General features: G+C 37.6%; 1 protein-coding gene across 10 annotated transcripts; it reads left to right on the forward strand.

The window, feature by feature from the left end:
• Positions 1 to 2,110: 2,110 nt before the first annotated feature.
• Positions 2,111 to 21,985, forward strand: MACIR (macrophage immunometabolism regulator). 10 transcript variants are annotated; one of them, XM_037801587.1, is made up of 4 exons: positions 2,111 to 2,286; positions 9,014 to 9,101; positions 10,770 to 10,880; positions 19,521 to 21,985. In XM_037801587.1, the coding sequence occupies exon 4, from the start codon at positions 19,544 to 19,546 to the stop codon at positions 20,165 to 20,167; it is 624 nt and encodes a 207-aa protein (XP_037657515.1). In that variant the 5' UTR covers positions 2,111 to 2,286; positions 9,014 to 9,101; positions 10,770 to 10,880; positions 19,521 to 19,543; the 3' UTR covers positions 20,168 to 21,985. The 10 variants fall into 10 exon arrangements, with proteins under 10 accessions (XP_037657515.1, XP_037657508.1, XP_037657518.1 ...); XM_037801588.1 differs by lacking the exon at positions 2,111 to 2,286 and adding an exon at positions 3,429 to 6,330; XM_037801589.1 differs by lacking the exon at positions 2,111 to 2,286 and adding an exon at positions 6,521 to 6,821.
• Positions 21,986 to 27,543: the final 5,558 nt, after the last annotated feature.

Below are 27,543 nucleotides of genomic sequence, written 5' to 3' on the forward strand. Positions count from 1 at the left end.
TTTATATCCTCTATGTTGTTACCCAAATCCACCTATCCTGTTCTCTCAAACTGGCTGTTTGCCAGGTGATAGTATTTATATTGATGTATAATCCACACAACAGACATTTTAAAGTGATTTTCTGAAAATGATGCCTTGAGGCAAGGTGTAATTACACAAGGGGCATTTGAGATGGAGTGTCTGACCCTCCTTGGGTTCAGAAAGTCTTTCAGAATACTAGGTCTATTCTATTTTGGATCTAATCCTTTATGAACATGCCATTTTTGAAATTGGGTTGAGAGGTCTTCATAGAACATAGAAAAGCTCTGGGAAGGACTTCTGCATTAATTCCACTTCCCCAAACTCCCCACCCCAAACTGCTCTCAGCCACAGCCCATGTACCCCACACTCTTTCTTTCAGTCAAGAGTCTTTGGGTGTTTATTCCCATCCCTGAGAGGACCACACATTAAGCTATTATCAGCCATTAACTGCCTGGTGAATTGGTTTATTAGGTGTTTATAGTTACACTCAAGAACTGATCAAAGTTTTTATTGGGTAAGGAGTTAGGGCTAGGTCGGGAATGTGGAGCACCACCCAGGGAGGAAGACAGTTTGGAGAAAATGCCCTCTCAAGGGTACTGGCCTTGAGGCTAATAAACTTAAAGGCAAGTCAGAACTTTATTGCCTTTGGCCGAAGAACATTGCCAAACGTATAGAGCAAAGGGCAAGTACAAGCCATTCTTCAGAAAAGGTTATACAAGATTTCAGGCAAGACAAAATGAAAGTAAGTTTCTGAATATACAATATGTCATGCTTTGGAGGTGGTTTTATGAGAGAGATTATCAGAACAATACACTACTGTGTCCCACTATAATTTGAAATAACTTTCAGTGTGTTCTCCTAAAGTACTGGTGCAAAAATAAAATCCATTCATTTCTCTTTTCAACATATATTTTGCTGTGCTAGGTACTATATTTTCAAATTACATAAATCTCTATGTTGGAAATAATGTCTCCTAAAATTGTTCTTTAGAAATATGAGTTAAAACTTCTTCCTTCCTCTACCTTCCCATACATATTTTTATGGCACATAAGAGGTGGTATAAAATGTCCTCTAGCTGAGAAGCCTGAAGCATCATTCCCTCACATTATCAGAGGCATCTATAGATTCTGGATCAAGTTTGAATGAAGATTCATTTAAATTTGTATTAATGTATGCCAACTTGGAAAGTTTATGCCTTTTATGTTCAGATAAAGCATTTTGTTAAAACAACAATAACAACAAACTCTCTCAGAGGAGAATGGTACCTAAATTAGCAACATTTATAAATAATTCTGGGGTTTTACTGCTTGACTTCGAAACCCAGAGCAGACACTTACAAGTGTGTGAACTCGAGGAAGTTTCTTAAACTTTCTGCATCTTTAAAATGTGGATCATACTTCGCCACTCCCTTACAGAATTGTGAGTAAATTTCGAAATGCATGATATAAAGCCTGACTCATAGTAAGAGCTAAATAAATGTCAGTAAATATTCTTATCGCTAAGCTTATTAACCGGTTTGACCAAGGAGATGTACTTGAACTGAGAAAAGAAAGAATTGACGAAAGAAAAGACACAAGAATTTCCTACAACAAAGGAAAAGGTCATGTGTTGGAAGGTTCAAATATAGCGAATCCAAAAACATCAGAATCAGAATTTGAACTTTACACCACACACATTTACTGGATATTTAGCAGTTTTCTAAGATTGACCCTATAATTTGTAATTTCATGGGCTTCCAGTCTTCTCTGATTTTACTCAGTGCTAAGTCTTTTAAGCAAACTCACAAATAACAAACATTAGCACACCACTCAACTGGGAAGACAGAGTGTTCCCAGGCCAGCGAATTGCAGCTCTTTAGTTGGAGTGCGGGGTTTGAGCTGGGGAGGGGGTGTTACAGCTCCTCCTCCTCTCCCCAGTCAGCAGCACCCCACCCCCAACTTCTTCAGGCCTCTTTGCGCCTTTCTCTCTTCTGCCAGCCCGCCCTTCCTCTGGTGTCTGAGCTGGGCGGGAGGCGGGTTCAGCGCTGACGGGCTGCGCCTCTGCAGCCAGAGGGAGGAGGGCGGGAAGGCGGGCGGAGGAGGAGGAGGCGGGGATTACACCGGGTGGTAGCCGGCGCCGAGTGCGGTGGGAGAGAAGAGGGTACCCGGCTGGTTCGGCTGGCGGCCTCTGCCCGGATCCCGGTGCCGCAGCCCTGCACCTCTCCCGCCCTTGGATCTGGCTTCGCGGGCCCGGGCACGGCGGAGGCCGAGGAGCTCTGGGCCACCGGTAGGTTGCATGGGAACGGCGGATCAGTCTGCAACCTTTTGTGCTTCAGAAAAGGTGGTGGTTGTGGTGATGGTGGGGGGCGGGGGTTGCCCCAGTCACCGATCCCCGTTGGCAGCCCAAATCGCGGCGCCGCCCCTTCCTCCCTGCCTCGTGTCGGGGCCAGTTGCAAGATATACGCGCGGTGCTTGGGAACCCCAGTCGGGCCGGCCTTCGGGATGGACAGCAGGGTCACCAGGCGTCCCCGGGCCTCGGAGGCTCAGTCCCTGGGAGCCCGAGCTGGAGGATAGGTTCTGGTGAACTGGGTGGGGCCCGTGCGGGGTGCGGGGAGCCCGCGATTCCCCGGCACAGGGGTGGGGCTGGAGACGCCGTGAGTGTGCAGCGCGTGTGAGTGAATGTGCGGGGGCGTGCGCCCCCGTGTGCGCGCGGCGTGCGCTCGCTGGGGAGGTGCAGGGACGCCGAGCCCGGAGCGCTTTTCCCACCTTGCGGTGGTGCGGAAGTCGGGGAGCGTTGCTGCGCACGCTCGCTCCGTTGGCTGCGGTGCCCTCACCGCGGAGCAGCGGTTCTGGGCCCCCGATTGAGAAGTGGCTTTTTCCTGGGCCTGCTGTGGTGCTGGCCGCGTGCCCACGCTGCAAGCGGCGTGACTGCTCGGGACAGATAGCGCCTCCCGGAGAGCCACGAAAGCCTTATCTCACCGGCCATCCTCGTCCCGGCTGCAGTCTCCGGGACAAGGCCGCCCGCGAGCCAGCCGTCAGCGCCCGCTGAGCGTCTGCCGGGGCGGCGGGGGGCGGTGGGTAGTGACCGTGTTAGCTCGCTTGGGTTTGGGCTGATGCGGGCCAGAACTTAAAGCGGCAGGTGTCGTTGGGCATCACCGCCCTCGCCCCGCCTGCTGCTGGTGGACTTTGGTTCGGGTGGGAAGCGAAGGGAAGGGGTTTCGAGGCCGGAGGCAGCCAGACCTTGAGCAGTCGACCCCATTGTGAAGCTGCCAAACTCGCTCTAGTGGTGGAATCTGCAGATCTCTGCCAAGAAGGAGATGGGAACGCGAAGGGAATGATGGCCCCGTCCTTGTCCCCGTGCAAGTGTTCCACATCCTTAGGAGCCCCCCGCTTCTCCACCCACGCCAACTTGCGCTCGGGTGGGTTAGTGATTTGTGTCGAGCCAGGATTTTGTTTGTGCATATGTGTATGACTATGGTGCACAGTTAAAATGGGGCTGGGAACTTTTGAATCATTTCAGGAGGGGGAAGAATGGAGGCAATAGTATTTTATAGTGTGCTTGCTTCTCCTAGCCGAAAGCATAGTTCTTATACCACATTTCTGACATTACTAGACTCTTCATTTTATTTATTTATTTTTTCTCAGATGAGCCACCCTACAATTTAGGGTTGAATGATCGATTCTAACCCTGTAGAGCAGGAGAGACACAGAAATGACCCCTTCCTAAAGTTTATTTTCCTAGTCACTTAAAGTATTGGTTGTTATTGTACAAGCTTTTGGTTCTTTATTAATTCAATGCCGCTTTTTATGCTTACACAATTATATTTAATGAATGTTTCACAGATTTCTCAGTGTTTTTATTATGTAACAGTTGTATTATAAACTTCCTATCAGTGGAATAAAAAGGGCCTATAATCCCAGAGACGACTTAATTTAGTAAAAACAAGTGAACAGAATATATTTCTGCCAACAATTTAGCTTTTTTAGTTGCAAATAAGACTGTTTAGTGTGGTAACTACTTCAGGATTGAAAGTGTGGGGATATTTATTGACCTTAAATAATGATCAGTGAATTTTTTCTTAGTGTTTTTAATTCTGTACATTTTGGAGGGTTATTGTCCACATTAACTCTTAAAATTATTTAATGTGGTGGCAATACTAAAATTTCGTAGACAGGATTTTAAACTTGCTGATTTATTGTGGGGGGTGAGCATGTCAGCTATTTTCCTCCAGAGAGAACAGGTTTTGTCACCAGCCTTATCAAAATGAGTAATTGATTTTAAGCTTATGTTTGAACAGTTAGCCACATCCACCTGTCCCATTTTTGTTATGGTATAAGTGATAAATTTCTTGTAAAGACTTCTTGTAGACCTGCAGTTCCAGTTACTGTCAGTCATGTTTGCTGTGAAACTGAATTTTCTTTCTCCAAAAGAAGGATGACATCACATAATGATAAGACATTGGTAACCTAGTTTTAATTGTTACTATCAGAAATAGAGAATGAATGCTGCACTTTAAGGAGATGGCTACTAAAACAACTGGTATTAGGGAAATATATTTTTGTCTTACTGTACCAAATACGGGTTGTCTTACCACATTAGTGAGGTTAACAATTTGTTTATAAGGTCAAGGATGGTTTCAGATGTCACACCCTGCTTAGCAGCTCTTCTTAAAAACTATCAATAATTTAGTTTCCGAAAGTTGCAAATGATAAAATAAGGCTATTTGAAAGTAACCTCTAGGAAGAGCAAGTATGTACAGCTTAATGTTTTGTTTCCATTTTGTGTATTGTCCTTTGGCAGTTGAACCATTGTTTGTACTCAGTGCCTGTTACTTGAAAGATGTTTTAGGCCTTCTCTCTTTTTCTTGTTTTTAGAGTAGTCTTTGAGATTAATAGTTACAAAATATTTTTATTAGTCTAAGTGGATTTTTTAAAAATGGCTATTTTTTAAAAATGGCTATTTTTTTCCAAGTGCTTTTTCATTATTGTTCTCTCCTTAAGTAGTCACTCCAAAACTATTTCCTTTTTTTTTCCCCTCATGTTTTGGGAGCTAGAATTACAACTCATAACTTCTACTTTACCAAGAGCTTTGCCTAAAATTTCTCTTGTTTTTAATAATACAGTCCTTAAAGATTAGTGGGATTTATTTACCAAAATTTGGAAGGGTCATGTGCTGGCCTTTGTATTTATTTATACTTTCATTAATCTACCTTATGATTTGTAAGTGATAGGTTTAAAGTTTTTCTTGTTCCTATTTTGTTAGTGGATTTATGCTGGAACCTGAGATTAATGGCTTTTTTTGTCAAGGGGGTTTTTGTGTGGACCTGAATATATCCATTTGCTCATGAACATTAGGGAGCTTTTTATATTTGGGGAATAGCTACTCTCTTCTTTGGGTTCCCAGTATCCTTTGCATTTACTAGTATATGTATTAGATGCATGTATTTCCATATCTGTCTTCCCCTGTAGCCTTGTCTCAGGCCTCATTCTTTGTATTTGCCTTAGTGCTTGTATAGTGTTGGGACATAATAGGATTCAAGAAATATTGTTGAATGACTGAATGAGTAAATTAATAATTGAATGGCTGAGTGGTATATCTAAAGAAATACTGTTTAGATGTGTATGCAAAGCCACTATGCAAGCAGAAGGGTGTTTTCCTTTTTTGTAACCTATTGCTTTTCCATTGTTATGTATTTCTTTTAAGTAGTTTAACAACATAACCACCAAACTGGGACACTTTTGAGAGATAAAGGGGATGCAGTAATTATGGCAGAGTACTACTGGCTGTGAACCCAGACATATGGTCACCCTACTTGGAAGGGCATTGTTCTTTATTTACCTATGATGATTTCTATCATCTTACCTGAGAAATTCGACACACTTGCTTGGGTAATCTTTGCAAACTTTTCTATTTGTAGAAGCTTCACTTGCAAATGTTGGATGTCTTGCTTAGTCACCCATGGCTTCCCTCCCCAGAGGCTGCTTGGCAGTTCTTTGCCATGCTTAATTTTTCCTATTTTTACTGCTCACAGGATAATTCACAGGGCTTTCAATTTGCTTCAGCAAAAGTATATGCGACTTCTTTTATCTGGAAGCATCCTATCCTATCCCTTTTGCTCTCTTTACTTGTCTGTTTTTCTATGCAGCATTTAGTCCATCTTTGTAATGATTTCAGTTGGGTTCTTTTCCCCTTTGCTGGACTGTTTTTCAGAGATCTGTTGATGTCTTATGTTTCCAAGCCTTCATGTTCAAAGCATTGGCCAGAATCAATAACAAGTGTTTGAGAGTCATAGATTTTTGAAAAGTATCCTAAAAATACGTTATTTGGAAGGTGTGTATTTTGGGGGCTTTTATTATTGTTAAGGAGAGATGGGGTAGAACCTTACTGTAATTCTGTAGTTTTCTTTATAGCCAGTCTCTTAAAGTATATTTTTATTCCAGGTTTTTTTTTTTTTTTTTTTTTTTTTTTTTGGCTCATTCTTTTTATTTTTTTCTTCTTCCTCTTTTTCACCATTTTCATCTTTATCCTTTTCTTGGTAGCTGTGGGCTGACAGCACTCAGTTGCACACAAAATAGTAAGCAGAGTCAGGGTGTTTAGTATAAACTGAAATCTGCACTTTTGTTTCACCTTGTGCTGTTCTCTTGGACTCTGTTTGCATTCTATTTTTGGTTTGGCCCTGGCACAATAAGGATAATCAGTTACTATACTTTGTGTACTATGAAGTTACCAACCATTTCCTAGACTTCCACATCACCTTCAGGGCAAGAGTTGGATAATTATTTTAAAGCTCCCCAGCTTTCAAATCCAGATTGAAGTTTTAGGTTGGTTTCTTTCTTCTGATGTTGAAAAAAAAAAAAAGTTTGAAAGTATAAGTATTTTTACAATGCACTTAAAAGCTTGAAAAAAGAATATATCACCAAATACATGTTGCAAATTATATGGAAGTTTAAATTAGGTATTAGACTGTTTTGAAACTGTTCTTTCTTTAGAACTAAAACAAATTCAGATTTTTCTAGTATTTCCTTTTCTCAGTTTTCAATCTAATTTTCTAAAAGTCTAAATGAAGTATATATCACTGTGTGATAGATATAGTCCTGAAAAATTAAGTGGAAATATACATTAGAATTCGGCATCCAACCATATAAACCAGCAAGTATTGTAGAAAAGTCCATCCACTATGTGCCTTAGAATCCTAAGGCAACACTTAAGTTGGAAATAACCTTAAAGTTAATAGTTAAAACTACCTTCCCCCATTCATTTCTTAGATCAGGTAATAAGGCTTTTAAATAAAGTGCCTCTCCCATAGTTAAAATGTAATTTCATTTACAAAAATTAATTGATACACATTTCCAAGAACAATAGTGTGTGAAGAAATCTACACCTGGTTTTATCACTGAATAGAAGCCGTGTGTATAAAAAGCAAAGTAAATGGGCTACGGAGTCAGATGGATTGGGGTTCAGATTCCTCTTCTGAATCTCAAATAGTATTACTTCATCAAATACCTTAAAATGGTAATAATAATATTTTGCTCATGGAGTGGTTAAGATTAAATGATATAAACTCAAAAATGTTATCCATTTACTTAGATGAGAAATTATCTTGAACTTTATAATGTTAGTATTGAGGAAATCCTTTGGGGGTAATTACATTAAATAAAAAGTGATAGATAACAATTTTTTTTACATTATAATTTGCTGTATGTTAAAACCAGAGGCTTTATTGGTGGAGTAGGACCAAGTCTTAAATTATCCAAGTTTCTTGATTACCCAGTTTGAAAATAGTTTGTGGCAAAAGGAATGAAAGGGAGCATGTCTGTTATCAAAATCTAAAGTAGTTCCAAAGGCAGATAACATGTTAATTTCTCAAAATGTCAGTTCTTGGTGCTGTAGCTCCTGCAAGATGCCCAAGAAACTGAGGAAACAAATGCCTGTAATTACGTAATTATCCATTTCCTTTGGATGTAATTGTATACTAGGAAAGAAAGTATTAAAAGTGACAAACTCCTTGCCTTTTCCTTTGGTATTTGTATTCTGTTTGAGGACATGTCATACTGTTGCCACTTATTCAGGCACCGAGTGCTCTATTTTGGTAAAATAAATCCACTTGGCTCATTTGAGCCATCTCCCCCACTCAAGTTGAACACAACAGCAGAAAACCCAACAACTAAAGTTTACAGGTGGAAAAGGACTTTGGGGAGTTGTTTTGTCTCAGCAAATTAACTCAGTTAACTGGGGAGGTAGGAGATAAAGATAGATCCTCTTATGTGTTAACTCCTCAGGTAAGATGGGGAGAGCAGAGGGAAGATGCTAGATACCTTAAGAAATTGATAACTAAAAAGAAGTGTTTTGGGTTTTTAAAAAATTTTTCCAAGAGCCTTCTAATTATTTCCCTCACATTAATCTTTTGAGGGAGTTTGTTGCCATTTTATGGTTAAAATGAGTAGACTCCAAAATGCTAATTACATAATAATAACATCATATCTGTAAAGGGTTTTGCAGCATGCAAAACAGGTTCACCTACTTCATCTTATTTGAACCCCATAACAATGTGTGAGAGAGGAAGGATGGTATTATTGTCCTCATTTTGAGGATTGTCATTTATGCAAGGATATGAGGGAGAATTCTTGGCAAGGCCAGTGCTAAGTCCTGTTCTTTTGACCCAGGCCTCAGCATTATTTTTTCCAATAGGATGCCATGAAACTGCTGAACACGTGAATAGAACTAGGTTGGTTAAACCAACATTTAAATCCCTAATATTTAATTTTCTATATAGTCTAGAGTTTATGCAGCAGAATACAGATAGACTAGCATGATAAAATGTTTGATGTCTCATTTAGCTGAAGAAGCTCAAAATTAGTTTAATTGAATTAATAAATTGTTGTACCTTCTATAACCTGTACCTGGTGTTAGTATCCACTGCTAATTTCATCCTGTTTTATAGTTAGCATTGATGTAATTGTTTTATAAGTTGTGTTATTTATTAAATTGGTGTATTTTTGTATTTCATGTTTAGTATCTGGAGTAGAGCAGAAAAATTATTATGCCTGTGTTCTCTTGGGACTCACTAGAAATTATACACTGACATCTTCTGGGATTGTCTGGTGAGTTATATTTTGCTTTTTCTGTTTTGTTAACTAGTTGTATGAACATAATACCATCATGTGTTTTAAGGACTATATAGATGAAAACAAAGTGAACTATCTGTGTATAATTGCAGATGTGTGTACTACGGTTAGCCAAATTTTTCGTGGTGAGAACTGCAATTATTGCAAAGTGTTAATATTATTTTATTAGGAATGTCTGACTTTTTGAGTAGATTTTCCTTCTTTATTCCTGTAAGGTAAAGAAAAATTTATGGAATAATATTTCAAAATATAGTAACTAGAGGTAGTTGCTCTAATTTAGGTGAAATTTTAGTAAAAACATTAATCTCCAAATATTAGGGAAATAATTTACAGAAAGTTCTAGTTGTATATTACATAAAAAGTAGGAGATGACTGAAAGGAGCATAATTTTCACTTCATTTAATAGCGGTTCACTGCAAGTGTGACATTCCTTTTATCACACCATGAATTTAAACTGTAAAAAATATGCAGTGCCTTGGCTTCCTTTCATTGTCTTCCTTCAGTGTGTGGTCTGTGTGTCTGTCTGACACAGTTATTCATGTGGCTGTGAGTCTTTGAAGGGGGAAAGTTTAGTAATGATCTTTGTGACCCTTTAGAGTTTTGAAAGCTACGTTAGTGAGTTCATCCTTTGGTATATCATTCCACTTGGCCAGTATCGTATGTTTTCATTTTGAATTACTTAAGAAGTCAAGATCTTTGGAAAAAACAGAGTTACGTAATAACTGATATCCAGATTAGCAGTCAGCAACAGAATGATTCAAAGGAGTGATAGGCAAAAACACCTTAGTTTCATTAAGTAGATTATAGACTATCGAATTCATGAAAATGCATTTTAAAAACATGAGAAAAATGGAAACTTTACAACAAATGTTCAGTTGGTGGGGGGAAGGGCAAGAAGTTTGAAAAATCATAATTGCAAAGTACTTTTAGGGGATATTATGTATGAAATAATGTGGCTGGGTTATTAATTCACCAAGTTAGAATAAAGCACAAAATTAGGAGCAATGGGTAGAAGCTATGGGAATATGTATTTGTATGTATGTGTATATGCATATTTATATATAGTCATGTATTTATATGCATGTACAAATGTATGTGTATATATATATGTAAATAAACATTCTAGCAGAGCTGCATATCATGAAATGGACCATGTTTGGAGATACAGAGTTATCTGTCTTTGAAGGTATTCAAACATAGACTGGACAACCATTAAGATTCTTTTTATTCTAGGAATATTCAGTTTGGAAAATCTTAATATCTATAGGAACATCCAAAACTTGGAAATACGTGGCAAAAGTTTTTGTTTTTGAACAAAACAAATTTATTGGAGTATACTTTATAAACAGTAAAATTAACCCTTTTAAGGTATATCATTTGGTAAACTTTGACAAATATATCCAGTGTGTAATGGTTCCTAGATGAAGAAATGGAAGATCTTTACCACCCCCCAAAATTGCCTCATGCCTCTTTGTAGTCTGCCTCCTTCCCCACCCTAAACCTGGGCAATTGTTGATCTGATTCCTGTCTCAGTAGTTTTGCTTTTCCAGAATGTCATATAAATGGAATCATATAGTAGGTAGCCTTTTCTCTCTGGCTTCTTTCACTTAACATAATCCCAGTTTGCTGTTTTTCATCGCCAAGTGGTATTCCATGGTACGGATGGACCACAGTTTTTCATGCATTCTCCTTATGATGGACTTTTGGATTGTGTCCAGTGTTTGGTGATTATGTACCTGCTATAAACATTCACACGTAAGTCTTTGTATGGACATATATTTTCATTTCTCTTGAGTAAATACTTAGGATTGGAATTTCTGGGTCAATTAATAAGTATACGTTTAGCTACAAGAAAATGCTAAATTGTTTTCCAGAATGGCTGTTCTTGACAAGGACTTCTAAGTAGTTAAAGTAACTACCAAAGTGTTTGTAAATGAGAGGGCTCCCATCCACATCTGGCACAGATTTATTTTTATTTTATATGCAGTTTTCACAAGTTTGGTTAGCAGATATTTTCAGCCCACAACAGATTAGAAACAGTAAATTAGAAGACCTCAAGGATAGGTTGTCAGCAGTACTGGAAAGAGCCAAAAATATCTACCACATGACTGTAATTACTGACTCACAAAAAAGGTGGGGTGCTTGCTTATAGGAGTAAAATTCTTCTGTCTGACAAGTTCTCAAACATGTCTGCATATTAGAATCACCTAAGGGGACCTTGAACTGTTCCAAAGCCCAGACTACACACCAATCAATTAAATCACAACTCTAGGGATGGAACACAGATATCAGTATTTTTTGAAGCTCCCTGGGTGATTCTGGTGTGCACACAAGTTTGGGAAGCATGGGCTAGAAGCTCAGCATGATAAAATGAACTTGGAGCCAGGGGACATGGGTTGTAGTTAAGACCACTATCTACCTGCTTGCATGGCTCTGGGCAAGCCTCTGACTTTGTGGCTTTAGTATCCTCTTTTTTGTCATGGGAGGTTGAGCTCCAAAATGTTTCTGGCTTTAAAACTAGATGGCTCCAGTTATCTTAAGACTGATATTAGTCATGCTTAGGAGACCCCATTTTTTAAGGATTGGCTCTATTCTGAATGACTCATTTCAGGTTTCCCTTGAAAAGGATTTTGTTGATACGATGACATTTTTGTTCTATATGTTTAAGACAGTTTTATTCATATTTGTGTTTTCTTATATACTATTTTACTGTATGCTGTTAAAAACAGTTCAGGCATACAGAGCAGTTCTTTTGATAACTGGGAGTGAATTTACTTGATAAGCCTGATGGAAAAAAAAAAGTCCAGAATGTACTGCTCTCTAAAAGCTTTCTGTTCTGTATAGCAGTTGTAAAAACTTATCAGCTATTTTCAGAGCCTATTGAAGGAACCTAGGCCATCTAGGTTGTATTTTCAAAATGTCCCTGTTTGTGTCAAAAGTAGAGGAAGCTTGACCTCTTGGAGAGTCAATCTGGTGTACCAGATTACCCTACATATGGTTTGTGGTTTGACCTGTTTGCTTTAGTCTCAGCCAGAATACTCTGGAATATTGTATGCAGTACACAATGCTTTTAAAACGTGCACCATGTATATTTTTACGTTATAAGTAAATGTTACCTTTTTTTGAAGGAGAACTGACATTTAGTTTGTAAATTCCTTTATGAAAAGTGTCGAAGCTTCATTAAGGAAAGTGCTATCAGGGATTTGAGGTCGAAGAATCAACAACCCGTCTTTGTCCCTTTTGGGAAAATCAAACAAGTTATCTTTTGGGCACTTCCACCTTTTTTTCTTCTTTGGTAATCCTTATTTTATTAGCAAGATAAGGAGAAACAGGTACTTTCCTGGTGAGTTTGTAGATTATTCAATTTATAAAAAGTATTTAAATTAATTTTTAGTTATATAAAGTAATAAGTACCCCCTTGTAAAAATGACATTTTATATAAAGCTTTGTGGTAGTTGCTTAAATATTTTTTATGTTGCTTAACATTTTTTTTAATTCCGTTTTATTGAGAAATATTCACATACCATGCAGTCATCCATGGTGTACAATCAGCTGTTCACAGTACCATCTTATAGTTGTGCATTCATCACCCTAATCTATTTTTGAACATTTTCCTTACACCAGAAAGAATCTGAATCAGAATAAAAAATAAAAATAAAAAAAGAACACCAGATCCCCCCCCCCCCCATCCCACCCTATTTTTCATTTAGGTTTTGCTTATCAACCTTTTAAAAGCACATGTTTTGTGACTCAGCATTTTCACTTCTGGACTTTTTTTTTTTTTTTTTTTTTTTAATCTGGACTTTTTTTTAACGTAAATCTTCCCATATGTATATTATGTATAAACTTAAATGTTTCACTGCCGGATGAAATTGACACCCAATCTCATGATTGTCAATGCACAAGAAAAAAGAAAGTGCACAGGGAAAGGATAGATACACACCAAATTATTAATAAGGGTAACCTCTGGGGAGGAGGTGACTAGCATTGGGAATGACTAAAATGTGATTTTGACTTTATTCTACATCATTATATTTGGACATTTTTTAGTTTGCATACGTTGCTCTTACAGGTCTCAAAACAATAAAAAGAAAAAAGTCAATGGTGCAGGTTTGTGGGAAAGGGAGGAAGAAGGTATCTGGAAGGGAAAGATGGTTGTAAAAATATATTCATGGGCAAGAAGAGCTCTTTGAGATATGGCAGCACAATTAGAGAAGGTAGTGAGTAAAATGGAGCTGCAGATGTAAATCCTGGTAAGATAAATCTCTTTTCTTGGAGTGTCACTGCACTGACTCACACCTCTTTTAGCATGGGAGCAGGCCTTGGATAATAGCGTGGGGAATCTTGGTGCTAAGTCACCTTTCCTTTTTTGGAATCTTTTGCTCTCTTTTCTCTTTATGAGAATTACATTATAGTTAAACTTTACCTGATCCCTCCTGTCATGAAAAACATTGCTGATAAACTAATTCAGTCTGTGATGGAAAAGAAAAAAGGTGTTTTAAGAGAATACAGCAGAAAGAGCAATGTCTAAGTCAGTGGAGTGAGTTTTTAATGACAAAATCTCACATCTTTTGACATCTCAGTTAAACAAAGCTTTAGGGATTTGTAATTTTTTTTAAAGAAATGGTCATGTCACTGGTACACGTTTCACATGTATGTATATACACACACACTGATAGAAAATGTGTATACGTATATGTGAAAGTTAGTGAAGTGATTAATTCTTTGAGATTCTTAGGTGGAGTACAGATTTTAGCATACCATGTTTCATACCGAATTCTTTGTACAGCAGTTGTGAAAACGTAGCTATTTTCAGAGCTGGTTGAGGGAGCTAAGGCATCTAGGTTATATTTTCAAAATGCCACTCTCTGTGCCAAAAGTGGAGAGAGAGAGAGGAAGCTTGACCTCTTGGAGAGGGCTCAAAGCTGGGCACATTCTATAGAGGCCACTCAACTGTTCATCCTGATATACCAGGTTCACTTACATATGGGTTGTGGTTTTACCTGTTTGCTTTAGTCTCAACCAAGCTACTCTGGTTAGAATGTTGCATGCTCTCTTAGTTTCCTAGGGCAGCCGAAACAAAAGTTCCACAAACTGGGAGGTTTAAAACAACAGAAATTTATTGCTTCACGTTTCTGAAGGCTGGAAGTCTGAAACCAAGGTGTCAGCAGGGCCTTGTTCCCTCTGCAATCTGTAGGAAAAGAATTGATTGTTCCACTTCTCTTGTTTCACCTCTCTCCTGGCTTCTGACTGTGGCTTATCAGCAATCCAAGGTGTTCTCTGCCTGAGCTGTCACATGTGTTCTCTCTTTTCTCTCTGTCAATGCCGAAATTTCCTCTTCTTATAAATATACCGGTTATATTGGATTTTGGTGGTCCCTAATCCAGCTTGACCTCATCTTAACTAATAACTTCCTCCCAAAGATCCTATTCCCGTACAAGGTCACATTCACGAGACTGGGGGTTAGGACTTGAACGTATCTTTTTGAGGTACATAATTCAATCCATAACACGTGCTATACCCAATGCTTTAAAAATGTACCTTGTCTAGTGATGTCTGGTTTTGAATTCTCATATATTTCAAATAAATATAGTAGTGCATAGCTAATACATGGTGCTGGTGGTAGATAGCTTATTCTTTCATGTTGTTATTAAATATATTTGCTATGGTGACTGAATGGATTGTGAGGGAGTTTAACATTGAAGACCCCTAGGTGTCATTTAAAAGGTTATCTTTGTTCAACTACAAGTTGACATTTCTGTTGTTTCAGTTTCTGTTCTATACTCTTCTAGCCACAGAAATTTTGCTATTTTAACATTAACACTTTTTCAGTTTTCTGTTTCTAGTCTGTAGTTTTGTTCTGAACTGCATAGAAGCCATGAGAGTATCTTTGGTCTCTGATTTTTTGGTGTTCTGGAATACAAAAGTTAGCGTTGACTTTCTTGATTCACAGTTTATTCTCATTGATAAAGTGGGAGTAGAACCTGTTGCATTCACCTGCAATAATATTTATCAGAGTGCTTTGTAATCATTTATCTTGGCAGTATGCTTTTTGGATACGGGGTTTATTTTACGATATGGAACAAAATGCTGAACCATGTGTGGGCTTATTAAAATAACAAGCTCATGAGCAGTTTTTTCTTGGTAAAATGTGAAGAATATATTACTAAACAGAAGCCTTCTCTACTTGTAGCTAAGCTTCCTGATGAATGCCTTCTAATAAGAAATTTTGAAGTGTAAAAGATTAGCTATCCCCATACAAAGATATGTTGACTTGGAGACTATTCAATCTTTATTGTTTTTAGGGTCACCCTTTTTTTTGTAGAATTAGAAGGGACATAAACTTCTTGAACTTTATATAGACAGTGTCTATCTTCTGCCCATTTAAAAGATCATCTGAGAAAGTTGATTCTGTAACTGCTCTCAAGATTTTGCTTCAATATTTGTTAATTTAATCGGGCAATTCTCAGGAATGTAACCCTATAAAAAGTTTTGTTTTCTGTCATGTTGAAGGATGGGAGATGTACTCCTTATTCAGCATTCCACCCAACTAAAAATTAAATATTTGCCAATCTTTGGTCTCTTTTCTGAAACCCAGCTTCCACCTATCTTTCTTAGTGCCAAATGGTAGATAGTCTTTAGAAGGATCATTAAAAAAATCATTAAAAAAAATCTGAGAGCCAATAATTTGTGAGACTCCTGGTTGGCTGGAGTTTTTCTTGTATGTATGACAGTACAGTGCAGAAACCAATGATACTACTTAAAAGAGTGAAAATACACTGTTGTTCATCACAAAAGTGATGATATTTGATAGCTAAAAAGTACAAACTGTTTCCCAGTTCTTAGAATTGCTCATCAGAAGGTAAGCAGGTAGCAGCTGTATATGTAATATTTAAAATGAGCCTCTCCAGGTTCCAGTGCAGAGAGAGTGACCTTTAGAAATTTTGCATAGAGTATTGACCTCTTTTGCATTGGCCTTGGTTACTATTTGTTTACTATTTGTGTTAGAGGATATTAGAAATGATTGTTCAGCTTTCTGATTGTTATTATTATTATTTTTTTAAATAGGTTATGTGGTGTACCTCAGCAAAATATGGGGAGGTTTCTTAGGCCAGGCTGGTTGGTTGAATTTCTGGAGCTCTTAAACCACAACAACTTACAAAGCTAGGGTAAATCATTGACCACCAAATAGATGCCTGAAGATCCTCTGGGATAGTTCTGTGCAAGCTATGTGGTATTTTTTATAGTGTCATTGGCTTCTGGAAACTTAACTAAAGATAAATCATAGTCACTCATCTAACAGTAGCCTCTCTTTCCTGTCACACCAAATTTTGACCTTTATATAGCATTTCTTTACCTGTTTTTTTAACTTTTATAATTTTCCAGGTGCTTATTTTCTCACTAATATATAATTTTGCCAGTTTCTCTTAAATCTTTGTATCTTGTCATCCTCTATCCTCCAGTCCCTGAAGATCTTGAGAATTCCTGATTGTCATGTTTTGGCAGGACAGGCTTAGTGTGAGAACAGACTTTTGCTGATCCTGTTGTCCACGGAAGCCTGCACCTACTCCTTTTCTGCAGCTTTTTATACCATTAACTTGTTTAGCAATTTTTCCATCATAGGCAAAAAAGATGACTTTCAGCCTAGACTCTCTGTTTGAATTATTAACCAATTCAGATTTGGTGTGATCTGAATTCCCAGATTTTAAGAAGCTTATACTATTCCAAATGAGGGTGCAGTGAGGTGTTTGGTGGAAATCCATGGATTTTCATGGAGGGGCAGATTTGGAAGAGACCTAGACTAGTGTCTCACTTAATGTAGACTGACTCCTTGTCTATGTTAAGCTCCTTGTCTGCCCCCCTTGAGTGTAGTGCCCGTCTCTGTGTGTGCCCTTTCTTCCATGGCCCTGGTTATTTTCATCTTACAACCCACTCCTCTCCTTGTCTTTCAGGCTGAAATATCAGAGAAAGAGTTCCTGCCTGTAGCTGCCTGTCAGGTTATGTTGGTTATAGGCCTTGGGTTGGTCTTTCTTGTTTTTTCTGGGATACAGAATTAGTGAGAAAGGGTTTTGTTTGTCATTTGACTTAGGATAAACATTTGTTTAGCGTAAAAATTTGGTGAGGTTCCGTATGGCCCTCTAAAGCTTACTAGACAAGAAACCTTCAGACTTTTATATGCATAGCAGTGTAAAAGGTTGGTGGCTACCTGTGATTCCAGTCCTATCAATAGAGAAATAAATTACACCAAAATAAATTTATTTTTACATTAATAAAATATAATAAAGCCAATTCCTTTAATATCTAGAAGGGTTGAGGGAAGAGTGTATTTTGGTTAATTAAAATTTTAAATAATCTTAAGAATTAGAAGAAAACAAAAGTGAGTAAAACTGTATTGAGCCTTTCACATTTACTTTATCAATCATTAATGTTAGTTTTTAATTGTACTGTAGATCTGGAATGTAGTGAGATTGGGATGGTATCTGGTATATCTGGTAACCTCTTCATAAGCTTGACTTATTTTCTAATGAAGGAAAGTAGAGTAGGCAAATGAGGAATTAGTTCTTTTTTGGAGCTTTCTAAATTGCCCAAATTTTAAATGAATACCCATATATTAGTAAATGTTTCAATTACGAAGTGGTCATTTATAAAAAGATTCATAAGAATCCTTTAATAAAGTAGGTTTTTCTAAATTTACACCTTTAAATAAATCAATTATTATTTGACATTGTTTTGGTTAATGTTTGGAGATACTTAAAATTGTTAGCTACTTACATTTGAAGAACAATTAGAAATAAAATTTCTCAGAAATAACATCATTACTCAGTTTCCTTTGGAAATGATTTATCTTCAACTTTCTAGATACCTGGCCGTTATTTGTGATACTCGTGGTCTGTGGCTGTTCCATTTTGCTAATGCTGCCTTCTTTCAAAACACCAGAAATGGATCGGCTTTTATAAAGGGGTTTTATTTGATTACAAAGTTACAGTCTTAAGGCCATGAAGTGTCCAAACTAAGGCGTCAACAGTCGGGTACCTTCACTGGAGGATGGCCAGTGGTATCCGGAAGATCTCTGTTAGCTGGGAAGGCACATGGCTGGCGACTGCTCCAGAGTTCTGGTTTCAAAATGGCTTTCTCTCAGGACGCTCCTCTCTAGGCTGCAGCTCTTCAAAAACATCAATCTTCGTTGCTTTTGGGGCGTTTGTCCTCTCTTAGCTTCTCCGGAGCAAAAGTCTGCTTTCAAAGGCCATCTCCAGAGTGTCTCCGTAAGCCTCAGCTCCTCTCTCAGCTCCTGTGCGTTCTTCAAAGTGTCCCTCTTGGCTGAGGAAGCTCACTTCTGTCTGAGCTTAAAAAGTGCTCTAGTAAACTAATCAAGGCCCATGCTGAATGGGCGGGACCACACTTCAATGGAAATGATCTAATCAGAGTTATCATGTATAGTTTGGTGGGTTGCATCTTCATGGAAACACTCAAAGAATTACAGTCTAATCAACACCAATATGTCTGCCCACACAAGATTGCATCAAAGATAATGGAGTTTTGGGGGACATAATACATTCAAATTGGTACAGTGACATTTTCCAAACTTGTATAATGTGATAATGGTAATGAACAATATTAGTATTCATTGTGAATTGTTCTTCTGTTGATTAAACCATTCAGAAGTAGAGTGTCTTCAGTATTGTTGAATAACTGTCAGATTAATTGTGTATTTTGTGATTAAATAGCAAATAAAACGGCATCTGATTTTTATGTATTTTAATATTAAAATTTATCTGATTTATTGGATGTAGGGTTGACTTTTAAACTACAAAATAGTTTTATTTTTTAAAAAATTCATTGTGGATGTGGAGGTAGACCATTTACAAGGTTTGGGGGAAACTTCCCTTAAAATTCCTCCTTACTTTGAAACATTTTCTTTAGGTGTAAATTGGAGTCTTTGTGGATTTGATCAGCTTTTATCTTTTATATACCTTATACACAATTTGTGGGTTCTTATAAACTATAAATGAAAATTTTTATGTGCTCAATGTTGAAATCTGTATTTGATTTACTTCATATTGCACCAAGGAATAAAACTTTTCATGATTGAATGGAATTGCTGCAGTTTAGAGAGCTGGTGTTGGTGTTCTCTGTTTGCTTCACCATCTGAACCTTTTGGTAGTATGTCTGCCTTTTGTTTAACCTGCATTTGTGCTCTTGAAGGCAGACACGTAATGGCCATTTCATGCCTGCTCTGAAACACTCAATAGAGATAAAATCTGTCAGAGATTAAAAAAAAATTGGCTGTTTTTCAGACAAGTGTAATTTCATGCTCCCTGAACCTTCTAAAATCATCCAGCTTGGGCAAAGATTCTGGACATTTTACTTTTCTAATCTGAGTCTGTTTACTTTTAGGCGTGTGCAGACTGGTGCCTAAAATGGAAGTAGATATTAATGGCGAGTCCAGAAGTACCCTGACCACCCTGCCTTTACCCGTGGCAGAGGCGAGCTCTCCGGGGAAGGCAGAGGCGGAGAAGCCCCGCTGCTCCAGCACGCCCTGCTCCCCGATGCGTCGGACTGTATCGGGCTACCAGATCCTCCACATGGACTCCAACTATTTGGTCGGCTTCACAACTGGTGAGGAACTCCTGAAGTTAGCCCAGAAGTGCACAGGAGGCGAAGAGAGTAAGGGAGAAGCTGTGCCTTCCTTGCGCTCTAAACAGCTGGATGCGGGACTTGCCCGATCCTCTCGTTTGTATAAAACCAGAAGTAGGTACTACCAGCCATACGAGATTCCAGCTGTCAATGGAAGGCGGCGAAGGCGGATGCCTAGCTCAGGAGACAAGTGTACTAAGTCATTACCTTATGAACCTTACAAGGCCCTCCATGGGCCCCTGCCTCTTTGTCTTCTTAAAGGGAAGAGGGCTCACTCCAAATCCCTGGACTACCTCAATCTAGATAAAATGAACATCAAGGAGCCAGCTGACACAGAAGTGCTTCAGTACCAGCTTCAACACCTAACCCTTAGAGGGGACCGTGTATTTGCTAGGAATAATACATGAGCCACTTGCAGAGAGTTCAAATCAGTTTAGGTCAGCCTGCACTTGGCTAGAAATGTCCACTGTTGTACTCTGTACATGACTCTTCGCATTATAGATGGTTATATCAGCTAAGTGTTCCTGGAACGTAAGAATTGTTTGGATCAAATTTTGAATACAGGAATGAAATCACAGGTACTTGGGGGGAAATCATTCTAGAGCACGCCACTGCAAAGAAAATAGAATGTTGACCATTAGTTTGTATAGCTTTTTAGCTAGGCAAAAAAAAGGGTTTGGTACACTAGTATCATCTTTATGATTCTGACACTCAAATTGGGAATGTTACCTGCTTGGTTGTTGCTGACTTGGTATGATTAATTGGAAATTTAAGTACTCGAGTACTTCTTTTACTCTCTGTATTTTATTATAAAATGTATGTAATGATTTGTTTTATGAAATTGAGAACTTGAACATTGCTGAATTGAACCACTTTTTATTTTTAAATATTGAGTTTAAATATTTTATAACTGTTTTGCACTGAAAAAAATTAACATTTCAGATTGATGAGAGAATAATCTTTCTTCTTGCCTCAATAATATTATTGAGCAATGGATTTTTTTATTTCCGCATGGAAAGTTATTGATCTCCTCTATGGTTGTAAAATATTTCTTTATAGCGTCATTAAAGTGTGTCTTAATAAAATTAAATTTGGGATACAAAGTATTTATTTTACAATGGGTGGGGGGAAGCTTCTCCAGAAAGTTTCCAATATGAAGTCTTCATAAGTTGAAAACATTTCCTTTGTGCTTATTTTCTAATTTAAAATTCATCTGGAACTTTGATGGATAGGATTCTTTAATGTGGATTGTAGGCATAATACTGTTTGCATCTGAATGTTCTGTAAGTGAATGGAACTTTAATAGATGAACTCATGATTTCTCCTATCGAATGCTCAAACGGAGTATGAAGTGATAGCATTCAGCATGGCACTGGGTCATTCCCATTTTAGTTCTGTGCAGTATAAGCACTCATTAAAATTCCAGTTTCTAGGATTAGTGTAGAAGCCTAAAGTGCTTCTACATTTTTAATGGGTTAATCCTGGATTACTTAACAATTTATGTCAGTTGCACTGGTTTAATTTGTTGCTAAAGAAATAATGCCCTGGCTTTAGTAACAAATACAGCTCAACTATTCTTGAATATATTTTGGAAAAAAAAAAAAAATGTAACTTACCTTTTGTAAAGGTTTCTTTTTTCTTTTTTTGACTTTTGAAGGTGCAGTTTATTACTGAATTGGCATTTCTGGCAACATAGAACTGCTTTTTAAAAATTTTATTTTGGGGGCTGTTAGTTTCTTAGGTGTTAGCGATCTTGCTTATAAAATAGGAACACCTTTTAATTAATGAGTGGATCATTCCTGGTGCAATTGTGACTTTTCTTTAACCAGAATGAATACCAAACTCTGTTTAGAGCAGAATAAGTATTAGAAAACCCTAGGCACTTTTAATCAATGTTTATTATACTTCTACTGAGGTGCGAACCATGTGTAAAAGCCTTGGGAAAGTTGGCCCATATCTTACTGAATTGATGAGATTTCTTGGTGGGCTGGAAATTTTCAGCTGTTGTATATTTTAAAGTAAATTGCACCTTTGTAACATATTGTATTGACAAATGATCACTAAGATGAACTATATCTATACAGTCATTAGTTTGACAAGAAATAGAATCCTGTCAGATGCCAAAGAGTTGGGATTTTTTGTTTAATGATTAAACACCGTTATTTATTGATGATTTACCCTGTGGAACTGTATTATTTCTAACTGAAATAAAAGGGTGATATGAACACACATTGTTGTGTGGTGCTTTCAATGTGGGCCCTCATCAACAGTCTAGTTACTGTTCAACAATTCCACCTAAGCACTTATATTTGGCCCCATTTTTGTGAAAAACTTTTTCTTTTGATGCTCATTGGCATTTCAAGACAAAGAATATAATCACAGCGATGGTATGTATTCAGGAAACGCCTGCCTGTTGGGTGTATCACTGCCCATGCTCCTGAATAATAGTTTTCTGGACTAAATAAAAATATATTTGTCCCCACCACCACTACCACCACCAAAAACCGGTGAAGCTCTGTGGCAAAACTAAAGAACGGATTAAAAGTGTGAGCTACTGGCATATTTACTTTTATAGAATTAATGAAGATACACAATTTTAACTTCGGTTTCCTAGAAACAGAGTTTTGAAACTCTAGGTCACAGGTTTGCAAAATATGTTTGAGGAGCCCGTTCATTAGTTCAGTTTCGTTTCGTTGCACTCTGTGGAATTGTGATCTCATGGTAGGTAGTATCTTATCAATAATAATAATAATGAAAGATAAACTGTATTTCTTTCTAACTGAGGTAAAAATCATATTTTCTTTAGTCTTAACATTGTTTCTGTTTTTGTACACTTTTTTTTTTCTTTTTCATTTTTATTCAATGTAATAATCCATACTAAACAGGGCATGATTTTGGCCAGAATATACCTGATATATTGTGCCTGCCCTTGTGTATGTTGTAACACCACATAACTCGTACAAAAAACTTTTTCACAAAAATGCCATGTTTTAGAGGATCAGCTGATGTGTAAAATAGCAGTGGTGTTTCAGTCCTTGCCTCAGTCTGTTTAGGTGAATTTTTCTTGTTTGTCTGTCTTTCATCAAGTTGTATTTTGTGCCTCTGGTTCTGGGACTCCTGTAGCCAGCAGTCTGAGGAAAATCCATCTGGGGATGGATTAAGATGTAAACCTGTTCACTGCACTCTGCCTTCCCAGTCAGCAGAACCCCCAGATCTAGACCCCAGCTTGGCTGGGCTGCTATTCAGGACACTGTTTCTCCCGTCCCGTAAGGTTGATGGCACAGGTCATTGTGTCATCAATTTAAATCATTTATTTAAATGATTTCAATATTTGGGATTTAGAAAGCTTTTAGGAAGATTATCAGTTAAGTTTTAAAGGCAAGTGGCCGTTAGCTAAAGAAAGAACTTTACTTGAGATCTTGAGAAAAAACAAGTCATTTAAAATTATTTTCTTGTTCATTTATATATCCAACATACTTTTGCCTTGGAAAAGCTTTGACTTCATTTATAACTATTGTAAGCTGTCTTTTTAAGGGAAATTTTCAATGACCCTGGCTCAAGTGGTTTGTTTTCAGTCAGAGAAACTAGGAAAGATGGATTGTCAAGTGATTTATAAATGGCATAAATGCTCTAGAAAGAACAAGAATGTACATGGCTGTAAAGCAGACAGGACAGCAAGTATTAAGTAAAATTGCCTTTTTAAGTAATGTAATTTGATTAGGGAAATGGATTGATGAAGATTGCCTTGGAAATATAATTAAATGTGATTATAAAGCTGGAAGTGGAGGCAGTTGGCACATAATGATGTGCTTCAGTTTAGAATGTGCTTCTTTAGATAGGAATTATGAAATGTTCTTCTTTGATTTTTACATTAGAAAAATATCAAGGATTTTTCTGGCTGAGTGGAACACTACAAGAAACAAATCAAAAGAAGAATGGGTTTAATTTGTTATTTTGAGTTTGCTGAGCCCCTAGGACATTTCTTTACTCCAGCTAGGGGACAAGTTGAACTTTTATTCTTGCCATTGTGAAATGACTTTGCAAGGTTTTATTAAGTGGTTTCTGAGGAAAAGCCTGAAGCTAAATCTCCTGAACTTTGTCACCCCTGATCTTGAGGTTTTTATTTGATGTACAGATTTGTAGGAGAGCATAGGATGAGAAAAGAGAACTCTTTAAAAAGAAAAATGCAACATCTACCAAAGTGGAAGAGAGTAGCTACACAGTCAGTGGAAGCCTTAAGTGATGCTGGGTTGCTTCTGGAAAGAAGAGCTTTGATCCTATTGCTTTTATGCAAAAGTTAGTGGCACTTTCAAAGCTCCTGCTGAATGCAGTCGGAAAAGCATTTTAACTATGCAGTGGAAAGAGGACGGGGCGGGGGACAGTGGGTTCATGATGCTGATCTTTTTACTGATTCACCAGGAATAGTATGCTTCACCAAATTTTTAGTTAAAAGGATTACACATGGAAATATATATTTGGAAGACTTTGAATCCTTTATCCCTGAGCAAAGTTTCAGTTAGGGAAAGGAACTTTTGTGATACGAAGTTCTTGTACTTAGCGAAATTCCGATTTTGGTTAAGTGATTGGAGCTAGGATATCAAATACTGAGCAGTGTACCGCTATGCTCCTAACCTATGCGTGTGGCAGACATCACCAATTCATCACAGCACAGTCCTCCTCGGAGTTCAGATGTGGCCTCACTATCTTTCTTATCCCAGCACTTTGGGCAGCTGCTACTGAATTGATCAGCTTTGCACTGGAGATAAAACCTGTTTGCCAACCCCTCCCCTGCCATGAGTTACAGTGTGAATTGAAAAACACTTTGAACTGCCTTGAGTTGGAAACCATTCTGGGCTCTGTCTTCTAACCAGAGAACAGAAGAGAATGGTCACCACCACCATCATCACCCACAAACTGTCTACTGAACAGGCATTCTGGGGATAAAAGGATTTAAGATATAGCTTTCCCCTTAAGAACATACTTCTTACAGGGAGAGGGAGCAAAAATAGCATGTACTGCATGACAAGTAAGTGTTTTGTAAAATAAATAGCAATTAAAGAGAGTGGCCCTTAAATCCCTTGGGGTTAAAATCAGAGAAGCAGCAGTCTTGTTCATTTTTCTGTCAATAGCATGCCCAGCTTACTGGATGTGCTCACTTAGATTTCTTATCTTTGTAGGAGTTGGAATGTAAAGATATTTTTATTTCTTTATACATGTATATATTTATATAATTTAAAAGGAAAGATTTATAAATGTAAATCTTTATAAATGTAAAGACTTAAACATATAAATATAGTAAATATAAATAAAGATATAGTTGCAATTTAAAGATAAGTTGCAATTATATCTCAACTTGCAAGAAATAGTTCATAACATGAGCTTCATTTTTATGGGTTTTTTTTTAATAAATGGGAAAAATAGTTCCTACTTTACAATTCTTGTGAGAATTAGACATAATATACATAACATAAAATTTCCTGCTGCACAGTAACTGTTGAATAAAGTGCAGCGATTGGTTACAAGTTTAATCTAATAAGAAAAGATAAGATATTGAGGCTGATCTTAATGATATGGGAATCCTCAGGTTTGACTATGGTTTGTTCATTTTCTTTTGGTACAGTAGGAGTATATTGGAAGGAATGAAATTATTTCAGGATATTTGTTTTTCCCATTACTTTGCTGTGTTTTGTTTGGAAATGTTTTTTATTTGATAAAGTAATTTTTTAAGAAGTTTGAAAATTAAGTTTAAAATGTCACCAATACATGTATATTTATTTACATATTATATGTATTTACTACTACACTAGTAAACTATGTATGTGACATAAACAACAAAGAAAAATTTTAAAGGGATGACATAAAAAATATTTTAAAAATTTCTTCCCATACCCAAATGAATCATCTTTGCACTCCTTGGGATGTCAACAGCCCACTTCAGAACACACAACTTTAGCCCATTAATTGGGTATGGAGGACAACATATATTTCACACAAAACCCATACACACATGTGTTTTGAGATTTTACAGTATTTTATCCAAAATAATTAAGTTTTAAATGTAGTGTGTTCATATCTAGAACGTTAAAGCTGTCTTGGGGAGAATAATGACACAGCAAATCAGGAGTTTCAAAGATGGTTTTTAGTCATGTCATTTAACAGCATACTGCTGTTTATCAGCAAAGTTTTCTATTTTTCATCCCACAAGTCTTTCAGGTGGCCATTTCTGGCTATCTGAACACTGCTTTTAGAGCATTAGTGAAACTTCAATCTCAATCTTTGGTCTGTGACCCCCATACAGAGTATGTCTCTCCAGAGGTTGATTTCTCTAGATCTGACAGGTAAGCTGTTCCTGTGGTCACTTTACTATAAAGAAAGAAAAAAGTGTATGAAACCAGAGATACTTTTATACTATACTTTGTTGTCTGGAAATTTGGTAACTTGTAGTTCCCTCTTTGCTAAAGCAAATGCCATGCAATGGGTTGGCTTACACAATGGGAAGTTATTGGCTCATGGTTTTGAGGCTAGGAGAAGCCCAAATTAAGGCGTTCATCAATGCAATGCTTTTTTTCCCAAAGACTGGGTGTTCTGGGGAAGGCTGCTGGCAATCCTTGGCCCTTGGCTCCTCTGTCCATGGCAATGCACATGGCAGCCTCTCCTGGCCTCTTTCTTCTCTTCTGGGTTCCACTGATGTTCAGCTTCTGGCTGCTCTCTTTGTGGCTTTTCCCCCTCTCTGTGACTTTCCCTATAAGGCCTTCAGAAATAGGTTTAAGACCCATCCAGGGCCACAGCTTACCTGAAGTAACCTCATCAAAAGGTCCTGTTTAGATAAGTAGAAAAATGGGAACAAAAAGTAAACGAATGGGGGGATGGGGGATGGGATGTTTTGAGTGTTCTTCTTTACTTGCATTTTTATTCTTATTTGTATTTTATTTATTTATTTATTTTGGCCTAATGAAAATGTTCAAAAATTAATTTCGGTGATGAATGCACAAATATATGATGGTACTGTGGACAATTGATCGTACACTGTGGATGATTGTAGGGTATGTGAATATATCTCAATCAAATTGAATTAAAAATACAAATACAAAACACACACACACACACACACACACACACACACACAAAAGGTCCTGTTTACAAGGGTTCACACCCACAAAAATGGATTAAGTTTAAGAACATGTTTTTTCTGGGGTACATAGCTCCAAACCACAGTAACAAAATGAGAAATAACATGAATGCACAAAGAGATGTTCTAGAAAGTGGCTTCTCCCTCCACCCCTTCCCTTTTGCTGGCTCCTTCCTCTCTCTTCCCTGATGTTGCCACAACTTCTGAAAAGTTGACCACAACCCTTTCTGGGGCCAGGCTGCTTTTGCGCCAGCACAGCATGTGAGGCGTTGGGTTAGGTGTGGGCAAGGAGCTTTCCTCCCAGGGTAACCCACACATGTGCTCTCGCATCTTTAGGACCAGCAGCTCTCATCAAACCGCAAAGCCACACAGTACAATGCATTCCTTCCCCACTGTCCCTGACTACAGTTGTGACTTGCTGTCAGGCATTCATTTTACTTTGGATTATTATGAAAAGGGATCCATTTTCAACATGTCCTTACTCTCCTAATAGAGAATAAAATATTTCTGGTTTTTTTTTTTTTTTTTTCCTTTCTATTCTATGTACCATAACCTGCATGTTTACATCTTGTTGTTGGACTTGCTTTGCTGTCATCTCAATGCCTAGTCTGGTTTCTCGTGTGTATTGTTGTTTTTAGGCTTGTTTTTGTTTTG

Source organism: Choloepus didactylus, chromosome 13 (genome assembly GCF_015220235.1).
Source record: "Choloepus didactylus isolate mChoDid1 chromosome 13, mChoDid1.pri, whole genome shotgun sequence".
Classification (NCBI taxonomy): Eukaryota; Metazoa; Chordata; class Mammalia; order Pilosa; family Megalonychidae; genus Choloepus; species Choloepus didactylus.